Source organism: Pristiophorus japonicus, chromosome 3, assembly GCF_044704955.1.
Source record: "Pristiophorus japonicus isolate sPriJap1 chromosome 3, sPriJap1.hap1, whole genome shotgun sequence".
NCBI classification, from domain to species: Eukaryota; Metazoa; Chordata; class Chondrichthyes; family Pristiophoridae; genus Pristiophorus; species Pristiophorus japonicus.
Window position 1 is genome coordinate 172785704 of NC_091979.1, and position 15429 is coordinate 172801132.

General features: G+C 44.7%; 1 protein-coding gene across 1 annotated transcript in view; it reads right to left on the reverse strand.

The window, feature by feature from the left end:
- The window catches only part of vps8 (VPS8 subunit of CORVET complex), a 961193-nt gene extending 947076 nt beyond the window's left edge, over positions 1-14117 (reverse strand). The window contains exons 1-2 of the mRNA XM_070876055.1: positions 13925-14117; positions 6335-6403 (exon numbers count right to left, since the gene is read on the reverse strand). Coding sequence (XP_070732156.1) covers positions 6335-6403; positions 13925-13996 — 141 coding nt within the window. The 5' untranslated portion in view covers positions 13997-14117. The remainder of the gene's footprint in view (positions 1-6334; positions 6404-13924) is intronic.
- Positions 14118-15429: the final 1312 nt, after the last annotated feature.

A 15429-nucleotide genomic window follows, 5' to 3' on the forward strand; every position in this document is an offset into this window, starting at 1 on the left:
CTTCCTTAAATACAGAGACCAAAACTGCACGCAGTATTCCAGGTGTGGCCTCACCAATACCCTGTACAGTTGTAGCAGGACTTCTCTGCTTTTATACTCTATTCCCCTTGCAATAAAAGCCAACATTCCATTTGCCTTCCTGATTACTTGCTGTACCTGCATATTAACTTTGTGTATTTCATGCACAAGGACCCCCAGGTCCCTCTGTACCGCATTACTTTGCAATTTTTCTCCATTTAAATTATAATTTGCTTTTCTATTTTTCTGTCGAAGTGCATAACCTCAGTTTCCCACATTATACTCCATCTGCCAAATTTTTGCCCGTCTTTAGCCTATCTATATCTCTTTGCAGATTTTTTGTGTCCTCCTCACAATTTGCTTTCCCACCCATCTTTGTAGCAGCTGCAAACTTGGCTACGTTACACTCGGTCCCTTCATCCAAGTCATTAATATAGATTGTAAATAGTTGAGGACCCAGCACCAATCCCTGCGGCATCCCACTAGTTACCATTTGCCAACTGGAAAATGACCCATTTATCCAGACTCTTTTCTGTTAGCCAATCTTCTATCCATGCTAATATACTACTCCCAACCCCGTGAACTTTTATCCTGTTCAGTAACCTTTTACATGGCACATTATCGAATGCCTTCTGGAAATTCAAACACACCACATCCACTGGTTCCCTCTTATCCACCCTGCCTGTTACATCCTCAAAGAACTCTAGCAAATTTGTCAAACATGATTTCCCTTTCATAAAACCATGCTGACTCTGCTTGATAGAATTATGCTTTTCCACATGTTCCACTACTGCTTCCTTAATAATAGACTCCAACATTTTCCCAACGACAGATTTTAGGCTAACTGGTGTATAGTTTCCTGCTTTTTGTCTGCCTCCTGAATGTCATCCAAGTCTTGCTGCATGCAGACATGGACTGCTTCATTATCTGAGGAGTTGCGAATAGAACTGAACACTCAGTTAGCGAACATTCCGACTTCTTACCTTATGATGCAGGGAAGGTCATTGATGAAGCATATAAAGATGGTTGGGCCTAGGACATTGCCCTGAAGAACTTCGCCAGGTTGACACCTCATTTTTAGGTATGCTTTGTTCTGCTTCTGGCATGCTCTTCGACACTCTTTATTGAACCAGAGTTGGTACCCCGGTTTGATGGCAACGGTAGAGTGAGGGATGTACCGGGCCATGAGCCAACAGATTGTGGTGGAATATAATTCTGCTGCTACTACCACCAATAAGCCCACGACGCCTCAAGGATGCCCAGTTTTGAGCTGATGGATCTGTTCTGAATCTATCCGATTTGGCATGGTGGTAGTGCCACACAACATGATGGAGGCTGTCCTCAGTGTAAAGACGGGACTTCATCTCCACAAGGACTGTGCGGTGGTCACTACTACCAATACCGTCATGGACAGATGCATCTGCGACAGGTAGATTGGAGAGAACGAGGTCAAGTAGGTTTTTCCCCTCGGATTGGTTCGCTCACCACCTGCCACAGGCCTAGATTGACAGCTATATCCTTCAGGACTCGGCCAGCTCGGTCAGTAGTGGTGCTGCCGAGCCATTCTTGATGATGGACACTGAGGTCCCCCACCCAGAGTACATTTTGTGCCTTCAGTGCTTTTTCCAAGTGGTGTTCCACATGGAAGAGTATGGATTTATCAGCTATGGGAGGATGGTCGGTAGTAATTAGCAGGTTTCCTTACCCATACTTGACCTGAAGCCATGTGACTTCGTGGGGTCCAGAGTCAATGTTGAGGACTCCCAGGACCACTCCCTCTCGACTGTATACCACTGTGCCGCCACCTCTGCTGGGTCTGTCCTGCCGGTGGGACAGGACACATCTAGATATGGTGGAGGGACGTGATCAGGGCCCAGGGAAGGTGTGAGTTTGAGGCCAGGGGCAGCACAGGCCACCCACACTGTGATGTGTGTGCACACTAGGTCCGTGCAGCAGAGCAGGTCTCCAGTTGCCTTGGGCAATCCTTGCCACTGGACCAAGACCTACTTCTGTCAAGCCCATGTGGTGGCTGGTGTGCCATCACATGTTTTTTTTTTAAATCCACGCAAAGGCATCTTGCACCCTTGAGGATGAGAGTTCTGGTTCTTCTTTCAAAACACCTGTGAACTCATCCTTTTTTTGGGCATGGAAGCAAGTCATCCTCATTTTGAGGGACCGCCTATGATGATGATGAGGTACAGTGTTAGAGGAAACTGGGACATTGGCTGAAAAGTATGATTATGTCAGACTGCTATTTGACTAGTCTGTGGAACAGCTCTCCCAATTTTGATACAAGTTCCCAGATGTTAGTGAGGACGGCTTTGCAGGGTCGACTGTGCTTCGAATGCCTTTGTCGTGTTCAAAACCAGTCGATGCCAGGTGATCGTCTGGTTTTATTATTATTGTTTTTCATAGCGATTTGGTACAACTGTGTGGCTTGCTCGGCCATTTCAGAAGGCAGTAAAGAGGCAACCACAATGCTGTGGATTTGGGGTAAAATATGGGCCAGAAAAGGTAAGGCAGCAGATTTCTTTCCCTAAAGGACATTAGTGAACCAGATGGGTTTAACGACAATCTGGTAGTTTCATTCTCACCATTACTGACACGAGCTTTTTGTAAATTCCATATTTAATTAACTGAATTTAAATTCTCCAGCTGCCGTGGTGGGATTCGAACTTACGTCTCTGGATCATTAGTCCAGGCCTCTGGATTACTTGTCCAGTAACATAACGGTTATGTTATTGGACTAGCAAAAGAGTACGTAAAACATTAACCTATTTCTCGTTTACATCCTTTGGTCACTCCCTCTCCTAAAGGTAGAGGCTCATAATACTTTTAGGGTAGAATCATCACCATCATAGGCAGTCCCTAGGGATCGAGGAAGACTTGCTTCCACTCCTGAAGTGAGTTCTTTAGTGGCTGAACAGTCCAATATGAGAGCCACAGACTCTGTCACAGATGGAATAGATAGTCGTTGAAGGAAGGGGTGGGTGGGACCGGTTTACCGCACGCTCTTTCTGCTGCCTGCACTTGATTTCTGCATGCTCTCGGCGTTGAGAGTCGAGGTGCTCAACGCCCTCGGATGCACTTTCTCCACTTAGGGCGGTCTTGGGCCAGGGACTCCCAGGTGTCCGTGGGGATGTCACACTTTATCAGGGAGGCTTTGAGGGTGTCCTTGTAGCGTTTCCGCTGCCCACCTTTGGCTCGTTTGCAGTGAAGGAGCTCAGAGTAGAGCACTTGCTTTGGGAGTCTCGTCTCTGGCATGCGGACTATGTGGCCTGCCCAGCGGAGCTGATCGAGTGTGGTCAGTGCTTCAATACTGGAGATGTTAGCCTGAATGAGGACGCTGATGTTGGTGCACCTGTCCTCCCAGGGGATCTGTAGGATCTTGCGGAGACATCGTTGGTGATACTTCTCCAGCAACTTGGTGTCTATTGTACATGGTCCATGTCTCTGAGCCATACAGGAGGGCAGATATTACTACAGCCCTGTAGACCATGAGCTTGGTGGCAGTTTTGAGGGCCTGGTCTTCAAACACTCTTTTCCTCAGGCGGCCGAAGGCTGCACTGGCGCACTGGAGGCGGTGTTGGATCTCGTCGTCGATGCCTGCTCTTGTTGATAGGAGGCTTCAGAGATATGGGAAGTGGTCCACGGTGTTCATAGAAACATAGAAAATAGGTGCAGGAGTAGGCCATTCGGTCCTTCTAGCCTGCACCGCCATTCAATGAGTTCATGGCTGAACATGCAACTTCAGTACCCCATTCCTGCTTTCTCACCATACCCCTTGATCCCCCTAGTAGTAAGGACTTCATCGAACTCCCTTTTAAATATATTTAGTGAATTGGCCTCAACAACTTTCTGTGGCAGAGAATTCCACAGGTTCACCACTCTCTGGGTGAAGAACTTTCTCCTCATCTCGGTCCTAAATGGCTTACCCCTTATCCTTAGACTGTGACCCCTGGTTCTGGACTTCCCCAACATTGGGAACATTCTTCCTGCATCTAACCTGTCTAAACCCGTCAGAATTTTTTATGTTTCTATGAGGTCCCCTCTCATTCTTCTGAACTCCAGTGAATACAAGCCCAGTTGATCCAGTCTTTCTTGGCCTGGGGATTTATCGGCCTTCAATCCCATCAATTTCCCCCAACACAATTTCCCGACTAATAAAGATTTCCCTCAGTTCCTCCTCCTTATTAGACCCTCTGACCCCTTTTATATCCGGAAGGTTGTTTGTGTCCTCCTTAGTGAATACCAAACCAAAGTACTTGTTCAGGGCCGCACCCGTGGATCTTGATGACTGGGGGGCCGTGATGTTCGGTGAGGACAAACTGGTAGAGGACCTTTGTCTTACAGATGTTTAGCGTAAGGCCCATGCTTTCGTACGCCTCAGTAAATACGTCGACTATGTCCTGGAGTTTAACCTCCGTATGTGCGCAGACGCAGGCATCGTCCGCGTACTGTAGCTCGAGTGTTCTCGACTCCATCCCGCAGCATGTTACCCGCCACCACCTCAGTGAGACCCCAACGCTGCAGGAGGTAGAAAAAGCCACAAGACAGCTTAAAAACAAGGCTACGAGTGTGGACGGAATCCCTGCTGAGGCATTAAAGTATGACGGAGAGGCACTGCTGACGACCTCATCTCTCTCATCTGGAGAGAGGAGAGCATGCCGGGGAATCTCAGAGATGCAGTAATCGTGAGCATCTTTAAAAAAGCGGACAAGTCCGACTGCGACAACTACAGAGGAAGCTCCCTGCTATCAGCCACTGGGAAAGTGGTCGCTAGAGTCCTTCTCAACCATCTTCTTCCGTGGCCGAGGAGCTCTTCCCGGAGTCACAATGCGGATTTCGTCCCCTATGGGGCACAATGGACATGATTTTTGCAGCGCGACAGTTACAGGAAAAATGCAAGGAACAGCGCCAGCCCTTATACATGGCCTTCTTCAACCTTACGAAGGTCTTTGACACTGCCAACCGCGAGGGAGGAGCAGCGTCCTCCTCCGTTTCAGATGCCCCCAAAAGTTCATCACCATCCTCCGCTTACTCCACGACGACATGCAGGCCTTGATCCTTACCAACGGATCCACCACAGATCCAATCCACGTCTGGACCGGGGTCAAACAGGGCTGTGTCATCACCCCAATCCTCTTCTCAATCTTTCTCGCCGCCATGCTCCATCTCACAGTCAACAAGCTCCCCGCTGGAGAGAAACTAAACTACAGAATCAGTGGGAACCAGTTCAACCTGCGCCGTCTCCAGGCCAGATCCAAGGGTAGAATGCATTAACAGCCAATCAGGAAATGGGAAAATCACAGGAGTGAAGAGGTCGCAATGAAAACACAATCACAATCACGGCACAGTATGAGTTGATGGTACGAGAATGGGCGTTCTTCGCACTTGATGTTTGCCAAATTAGACAGATGCAAGCTCATGATGCTCCCTGGTGTTCACCTTAGTAACCATGGAATACAGCAGTTCATTCTCTTGTGTGTCATTAGAAGTTCTCTGACTGGTGAACACTGCTTAACATGAGCGGCACAGCATCAAACCTCAATATTACTATTTAGCTTGTTTTTAACAACAAATTTTTCTCATAATCCCTACTGTGCATTTTATACTTCCCAGCATTGTAAATACAGGCCCAGATTTTCCACTGACAGAATTAGCACACATCAACATGACGGAACTGCCACCTGCCACAGAGATGTACCCCTGCACCAGACAATCCTCTGGCCTTGGGGTCATTAACATATCTTTGGCAGCCTCACCAACCTCCACCAGGGAATCTAGCTGGCCTGGGGGCAGAGTTTTACTGTAGCAGGCCGTGGAGACCTACCACATTGTGGTAGCTCCAAGCAGCCAGTGGTCAGCCAAAGCAGGTCAATTTTTTTCCCTTGAATTTAGCATTATAAGCCTGTGGAATCATTCATCCTGAAGTTTAAAAATTTAATTTCCCAAATTGCACCCAAAAGAATGGTGGGAGGAGGACAAGAAATCTTGGCCACAGTCTTTATGAGTTTAACCTGTCTTTAACCTATCTTTTTCGGATGTTGATTTGCCTACTGTGCATAAATTTTTATTTTGGATTTCCAGTATTTGCAGTGTTTCTTTTTAGGTGCCTTTACATTTCGCAGCCAGTTCCAGGAGAGCGTCACTTTACTGGTTGTCCAGTGACCCTCTCCTTAGTTTACCATTCTGTAGTACGCAGGCAGTCAGACACTGAGTCAATGAAACAGAAAATAATTCCTTAGACCCAGAACATTTGATATCCAACAGTTTTTAAAATGGTGAAAATGCCTTATCTTAGCACATGGCTTACCTCATTCAATATGCTCTCTAGGGTAGGTGGAGTATCGACTTGCGGAATATCAAACTCTTTGTCATCAATCTGCATGGAAAGAAAACGAGAATTTTTTTTGTTGAATGAAGTCATTCATGAATAAGCTGATCACACAAAGCACAAACAAGGTGAACATTACAGCTATGCTTGAAATGGGTAATTGTCATCATTAAAAGGCTGCATAACAAACCTTTTTGCATTGTTTACAAACACACAATGTGATTAGGCAGACCACAGAAACACAGTGTGCCCCTTCAAGTATGAAGTAGATGGACACCCTCCACAATAATTCCATCTTTGTGACAAACACTGAAGTAACTTGCAGGTAAAGGCCAATATGATTAAGTATTAAATCAACAGAAAAATCTATTTGGACAAGTCCAACTTCAGAAAAAGTTGCAATTCAAGAAAATGCATTTGTTTTTAAACGTGAAAATTTTAAAACTTCTTAACACAATCACCACCTGAATCCACAGAATGCACTTAATATAATATACAGGCTGGAGAGGCGCTCTGAGATCGGTAATAAAGGACTACAGTCACACCTTACTTTGAGCTTGCAGTATCTAGTCTGACTCATTGCCAAGATATAACAATAATGACGAGCCCATAACAGCATAAATTGCAGCACACTACACATGACAGCTGATAATGACTTTGGGAAGTAAAGCTACAACTGGGCAAACATGAGGAAACAGGAAGCCACTATAAACAAGTTTTCATGTTTAACTGGGACATGTTTAAACACGTTGAAACAAAAATCAGTTTCACTGATTACTCTTCATTATTAACTCAGTCACTGGGACTGTTGCTACAATGTGGGGTTATGCTCTTACATAAGAACATTAGAAATAGGAGCAGGAGTAGGCCACCAGGCCCCTTGAGCCTGCTCCGCCATTTAATAAGATCATGGCTGATCTGATCATGGACTCAGCTTCACTTCCCTGCCCATAACCCTTTATTCACAACGCTCAAAAATCTGTCTATCTCCACCTTAAATATATTCAATGACCCAGCCTCCACAGTTCTCTGAGGCAGAGAATTCCACAGATTTACAACCCTGAGAGAAGAAATTCCTCCTCATCTCAGTTTTAAATGGGCAGCCCTTATTCTGAGTTTATGCTCTCTAGTTTTAGTTTTAAGAGTGGAAATATCCTTTCTGCATCCACCTTGTCGAGCCCCCTCATTATCTTATATGTTTCAATAAGATCTCCTCATTCTTCTAAACTCCAATGAGTATAGGCCCAACCTACTCAACCTATCTTCATAAATCAACCACCTCATCTCCGGAATCAATCGAGTGAACCTTCTCTGAACAGCCTCCAATGCAAGGATATCCTTTCTTAAATACAGAGATCAAAACTGCATACAGTACTCTTAAACAATAGGTCGCTGAACATGGAGTGGTAAAGGTCTCATTCTAAAGAGGTAATAAAGCTGTGTGTCATTAACAGAGGTCAACATCAGGGAAATATTAGGAATAGAATTTATAAATCAGTAATGGGGTATTGCACTGCATGTCTTGCATGATGATGACATGGTTTTCACATCACACCAATAGGAGAGAAGCAAAATTATTCGACTAAACTTGCAGCAGTTCATTGAAGAAGTAGCCCTACCGCTTTGTCCTAGCACCATTGTAATATAACTCTCACTACAGCAAACCAAATCTGTACAAGATTAAAAGCGGTGCTAACACTTACTTACATTTTGTAGCTTAAATCTTGAGTTGGGGCCAGACTTGACTCTGGATTGCAGCAGACAGAGGGGCTCCCTCTTTCATTGAGTCAACAGGCCTCAGTTGATAGGATTCTTGCCTCGGACTTCATAGATTCAAGCCCCACCACAGATTTCGGCACATAGACTGGACTGACACTTCAGCATGATACTGAGGGAATGCCACATTGTCAGTACTACTAACTTTCAGATGAGACATTAAACTGAAGCCTTGTCTGTCTGCTCAGATGGATGTAAAATATCTTATGGTACTATTCAAAAAAGAGCAGAGAATTCTCCTAGTGTGCTGGCCAAGATTCTTCCTTCAACCAACAGCACTAAAAAGAGGAGTTAACTGGTCATTCATTTATTTATTATCTGTAGGACTTTGCTGTACTCGAGTTGGCTGCTCCATTGGCCTACGCAATGTCAGATTCCACATGTACTCTAAAGACACCCAGCTCTACCTCACCACCACCACCTCACTCAACCCCTCCACCATCTCGGACATGAGTAGAAATTTCCTCCAACTAAATATTGGGAAGATTGAAGCCATTATCTTTGGTCCCCGCCCCAAACTCCGTTCCCTGCCTCCCGATTCCATCCCTCTCCCGGACCACTGTCTGAGGCCGAACCAGAACATTCACAGTCTCGGCCTCGTTTGTGACCTCGAGATTTTGACCTGAGATTTTGACCTTGGTGATGGAGCAGATATCCGCTCCATCATCAAGGCTGTCTACTTTCACCTCCATAATGTCTCCCTTCTCTGTCCCTGCCTCAGCTCATCTGCTGATGAATCCCTCATCCATGCCTTGGTTACCTCCAGACTCGACTATTCCAATGCTCTCTAGGCCAGCGTCCAATTTTCTACCCAACATAAATTTGAGTTCAACCAAAACTTGGCTGCCCGTGTTCTAACTCGCACCAAGTTCTGTTCCCCCATCACCCCTATGCTCGCTGACCTACACTGACTCCTGGTCCTGCAACACCACAATTTTAAAATTCAAATCCTCATTTTCAAATGCCTCCATGGCCTCACTTCTCCATATTTCTGTAACCTCCTGCAGCCCTACAACCCTCAGATCTCTGCGCTCCTCCAATTCTGGCCTCTTGCGCATCCCTGATTTTAATTCTCTCCACCATTGGCGGCTGTGCCTTTAACTGCTTAGGCCCCAAGTTCTCTCCTGCTTTAAAACGCTTCTTAAAACCCAACTTTAAATTCAAGCTTTTGGTCACCTATCCTAATTTCTCCTTATGTGGCTTGGTGTCAAATTTTGTTTGATAACACTCCTGTGAAGTGCCTTGGAAAGTTTTACTACATTAAGGTGTTATATAAATACAAGATGGTGCTGTTGTAACAGCAGTGATTGGGCTTCAAAATTAATGAACTGGCTTAAAATGCTTTGGGAGGTCCTGAGCCATGATCACGCATTATAAAAATGCCAGTTCTTGCACTGGAGTCACGTGAAACTTTAGCATCAATGCAAAGTAAATCATTTCACAGTGATGCTACTTAGAAAAGAACCAACACTAGAAACTTAAAAACTGTTCATATGGTTGTAAGCTGAGGAGCAGAGAGGTAGACACCACCAGAGCAGGATATCTCAAACCACTTCAAAATCTGATAGTGAAATCACACTAGTAACACCTGTTTAACTGCACTAAATGATTGTAGTTATACCATATATACGTTACTAATCTTGACCGATTCATGTTCGAGCATGCAGCAGTCATATACAATGGAGTTATACGATCAGCCAGACTTCTTGAATTTTTCATTAATTCCAGGTAGTTCCAGGCCTCAGGACATGCAAATACCATGGGCACATTTATGCACTCAAAAACAAACACAAAAATTGAAAGTGAAAGTGAAACTATAAGAAACCAATTAATGCTGAAAATACAGGGATGTATAATTGTGAATAAGCCAGCTTCTAAATGTGCATCTTTGCTGAATTGTGGTATTGACCATTCATGCAACATCGTCTTGTACAACTTCACAAGACCAGAGTTATAACGCTGTCTCTGAAATATGGCAGTTAACAACACTCTTGGAATAGGATGCCTCACTCCGCTTTGCGTAGGAGTCAGGTTGGGTTCTGGCTCCAGGTTTACAATATAACTGTGCAACAGTATGAAGAGATGGTGTAAAGAGATGCTGCTTTACAGCAGTAGCATAACTGCAGCCTCAACTCCCTCTATATCAGCTGAATTTATGTTTCAATAGGGCCAAACAAATCACCATTGGAAAGCTCAGTGAGTGACTATCATGGAGATTGAAGGGCACTTGTCACAAGGCTCTGCGGCTTGGAACTGATGCAGGGGGCACTGGGCCTGCAGCTGGTGCAGATAGGGCTTTAAACTAAATAGTGGGGGGGGGGTTCAGGTGAGGGGAAATTTAGAAAGTTAAAAAGAGAAAGGTGAAGGCATCGATAGGAGTAATGATAACCAGAGTGTGACAGGAAGGGACAGAGCATATAAGTAGGAATGCACCAGCAAATAGGGTCACAATAAGGAAAAATGGTAACACGACAAATTTAAAACCTTTTTTTCTGAATGCACGCAGCATTCGTAACAAGATAGATGAATTGACGGCACAAATAGAAATAAATGGGTATTACAGAGACGTGGTTGCAAGGTGACCGAGGTTGGAAACTGAATATTCAAGGGTACTTGACATTTCAGAATTATAGACAGAAAGGAAAAAGAGGTGGGGTAGCTCTGTTAATAAAGGATGAGATCAGTGCAGCACTGAGAAATGATCTTGGCTCAGAAGTTCAAGACGTAGAATCAGTTTGGGTGGAGATAAGAAATAGTAAGGGAACGAAGTCACTGGTGGGAGTAGTCTATAGGCCTCCTAATAGTAGCTACACTGTAGGACAGAGTATAAATCAAGAAATAATAGGGGCTTGTAAGAAAGATACTACAATAATCATGGGCGATTTTATTCTTTATATCGATTGGACAAATTAAATTAGCAATGGTAACCTTGAGGACCAGGTTAGAATGTATTCGGGACGGTTTATTAGAATACGTTGTGGAACCAACTAGGGAACAGGTTATGTTAGATCTGGTAATGTGTAATGAGATAGGATTAATTAAGGATCTCATAGTAAAGGATCCTCTTGGGAAAAATGATCATAGCATAATAGAATTTTACATTCGGTTTGAGGGTGAGAAACTTGGGTGTGAAACTAATACAGATGCAACGTCCGAAATCCAGAATCCTCGGGACTAAATCTATTCTAGTTTTTGGGTTTGTTCCAGATTTCAGACAAGAAAATCAAGTCTTAAATCTGGAATCCTCGACTGAATCCGTGCCTGGTTTTGAGCGGCGACGTCCGAAATCCGAAATGGATTTAGTCGAGGTTTCCGGATTTCAGAGTTGATTTTCTTAGTCTGAAATCTGGAATCCTCGACCGAATCCGGCATGTTAGGTTTTGCCTCAAAAATGTCCAGTTTTTGGACAATATTTCCGGATTCCAAACGACTCCATGAGTTATGCGCAAAATGTCCGTTTTTTGAACAATTCCGATTTTTGGAGTTCCAGATTCGGGACATTGTACCTGTATCTTAAACTTAAATAAAGGTAATTAGAAAGGTATGAAGACAGAATTGGCTAAAGTGGTGTGGGAAAATAGATTGAAAGGTAAGACAGTAGATAAGCATTTATGGAAATATTTTATAACTCTCAACAAAGATATATTCCAGTGAGAAAGAAAGACTGAGAAGGATGAACCATCCGTGGCTAACTAAGGAAGTTAAGGATGGTATCAGATTGAAAACAAAGGCATACAATTTTGCAAAGATTAGTGGTAGGCCAGAAGATTGGGAATTATTTTAGAAACCAGGATGACTAAAAAAATTATATTGAGAGATAATAGATGAGAGTAACCTAGCAAGAAAGATAAAAACACACAGCGAGAGTCTAAAAGTATATAAAAAGGAAGAAAATAGCTAAAGTCAACATTGGTCCCTTAAAGAATGAGACTGGGGAATTAATAAAGAAATGGCAGAGACTTTGAACAAGTATTATATATGTCTTCACAGCAGAAGACACTAAAAGCATCTCAATAATAGTACATAATCAAGGGGCAAAAGGGAGGGAGGAACTTAAAACAATCACGATCACTAGAGAAAAAGTACTAGACAAAAAAATGGGACTAAAGGCTGACAAGTCCCCTTGGCCTGTATCCTAGGGTCTTAAAAGAAGTGGCTGCAGAGATAGTGGATGCATCGCTTGTAATCTGCCAAAGTTCCCTAGATTCTGGAAATATCGCAACAGCTTGGAAAACCACAAATGTAATGCCCCTGTTCAAGAAAGGAGGGAGACAGACAGCAGGAAACTATAGGGCAGTTAGCCTAACATCTGTCATTGGGACAATGCTGGAATCCATTACTAAGGGAGTAGTCGCCAGATATTTAGAAAATCGTAATACAATCAAGCAGAGTCAGCATGTTTTTATTAAAAGGGAAATCGTGTTTGACAAATTTGCTGGAGTTTTTTTGAGCATGTAACAAGCAGGGTCGATAAAGGAGAACCAGTTAGATGTCTTGTATTTGGATTTCCAGAAGGCATGATAAGGCGCCACATAAAAGGTTACTGCACAAGATAAAAGCTCAGTGTTGGGGGGAATATATTAGCATGGATAGAGGATTGGCTAACAGAAAACAGAGAGTTGGGATAGATGGCTCATTTTCAGGTTGGCAAACTGTAACTAGTGAGGTGCCACAGGGATCAACTATTTAAAATCACTTGGGTGAAGGAACAGAGTGTACTGTAGCCAAATTTGCTAACGGTAAAGATAGGTGGGAAAGCAAGTTGTGAGGAAGGCACAAGAAGTCTGCAAAGCGATATAGACAGGCGAAGTGAGTGGGCAAAAATTTGGCAGATGGAGTATAATTTGGGAAAATGTGAGGTAGGAAGAATAGAAAAGCAAAATATTATTTAAATGGAGAGATACTACAGAATGCTGCAGTACAGAGGAATCTGGCAGTCCTCATACATGAAACACAAAAAGTTAGCAAGCAGGACAGCAAATAATTCAGAAGGCAAATGGAATGTTGGCCTTTATTACAAGGGTGATGGAGTATAAAAGTATGTAAGTCCTGCTACAACCGGTTGGTGAGACCACACCTGGAGAACTGCGTACAGTTTTGGTCTCATTTTAGGAGGGATATACTTGCATTGGAGGCAGTTCAGAGAAGGTCCACTAGATAGAGGAAGGGGTTGTCTTATGAGGAAAGTTGAGCAGGTTGGGTCTATACTCATTGGAATTTAGAAGAATGAGAGGTGATCTTATTGAAACATACAAGATAATGAGGGGGATTGACAGGGTAGATGCAGAGAGGATGCTTCCCCTCATGGAGAATCTAGAACTAGGGAGCACAGTTTCAGAGTGAGGGGCTGCCCATTTAAAACGGAGATTAGGAGGAATTTCTTCTCTCAGATGGTCATGAATCTTTGGAATTCTCTACCCAGAGAGCTGTGGAGACTAGGCCAGTGATTATATTTAAGATGGAAAGACATATTGGGGAACGGGCAGGAAAGTGGAGTTGAGGCCAAGATCAGATGAGCCATAATCTTATTGCACAGCAGAGCAGGCTCGAAGGGTCAAATGGCCTACTCCTGCACCTATTTCTTATGTTCTTATGTGCAGGGGGCTGGGTGCAGGGGACACTGGGCCTGGACTTGGTGCAGGAGATACTGGGCCTGGGGCAAGGGGCACTGGGCCTGGGGCGGGAGGCAATGGGCCTGGGGCGCGGGACACTGAGCCTGGGGCAGCAGGCACTGGGCCAGGAGTTAGTGCGGGTGGCCGGGCCTGGTGCGGGGGGGCCTGGCTCACTACTCACCCCGTCAACGTCTGTTAGATTGAGCTGGGAAGAAGACGAGACCAGGCTCCGAGTCTCGGGCGACTCCGACATCTTTCTTCTCGTTTGTGTCGACCGTTTCCCGCAGGGTTAACCGGCAGTGCCAGGTGACCTGCCGGGTAGATACATTGCTGTCAATGACCAGCGGCTGGGAGGCGGTCCCAACCTCGCTGCCCCGCCCTCACTCTGGCAACCGCCGCCCCGCGTGACGTTCGCCGCCCCGCGTGATGCCACCCGCTCTGACAGACAGCCTCGGCAACCAATCAGCGATCGCACTGTCCTGGTGGTGATTGACAGCTTCGGACTGAGCCTCAAATGAAAAGATGCGGCACCGGAGAGTGAAAGTTCAACGGGACAAAATGCCTCGGTGTTCATTTCACTCCGAATCTGCAGCGATTATGTACACAACTGTAATTCGAAATAGATGCATGTAAATCATTCGTTGACGACAAATTAATAAGAGCGCATTTATATAGAAACAGAAAATAGTTGCAGGAGTAGGCCATTCGGTCCTTCGAGCCTGTACCACCATTCAATAAGATCATGGCTGATCATTCCTTCAGTACCCCTTTCCTTCTTTCTCTCCTTACCCCTTGATCCCCTTAACCGTAAGGGCCATATCTAACTCCCTCTTGAATATATTCAATGAACTGGCATCAACAATTCTGTGGCAGGGAATTCCACAGGTTAACAACTCTCTGAGTGAAGAAGTTTCTCCTCATCTCAGTCCGAAATGGCCTACCCCATATCCTAAGACTATGTCCCCTGGATCTGGACTTCCCCAACATCGGAAACATTCTTCCCACATCTAACCTGTCCAGTCCCGTCAGAATCTTATACGTTTCTATGAGATCCCCTCTCATCCTTCTAAATTCCAGTGAATAAAGGCCCAGTTGATCCAGTCTCTCCTCATATGACAGTCCAGCCATCCCTGGAATCAGTCTGGTGAACCTTCGCTGCACTCCCTCAATAGCAAGAACGTCCTTCCTCAAACTAGGAGACCAAAACTGAACACAATATTCCAGGTGAGGCCTCACTAAGGCCCTGTACAACTGCAGTAAGACCTCCCTGCTCCTATACTCAAATCCCCAGCTATGAAGGCCAACATACCATTTGTCACCACCTGCTGTACCTGCATGCCCACTTTCAGTGACTGATGAACCATGACACCCAGGTCTCGTTGCACCTCCACTTTTCCTAATCTGCCGCCATTCAGATAATATTCTGCCTTCGTGTTTTTGCCCCCAAAATGGATAAGCTCACATTTATCCACATTATACTGTATCTGCCATGCATTTGCCCACTCATCTAACCTGTCCAAGTCACCCTGCAGCCTCTTAGCGTCCTCCTCACAGCTCACACCGCCACCCAGTAGTACCTTTAAGGTAGAAAAAGGGGCTTAACAAAGGCATAAGAAAAATATGGATTGTTATTTAAGGTTCTTATTTGGAGAACATATAATAACATTGGAAGCTTGTTCAAAATGA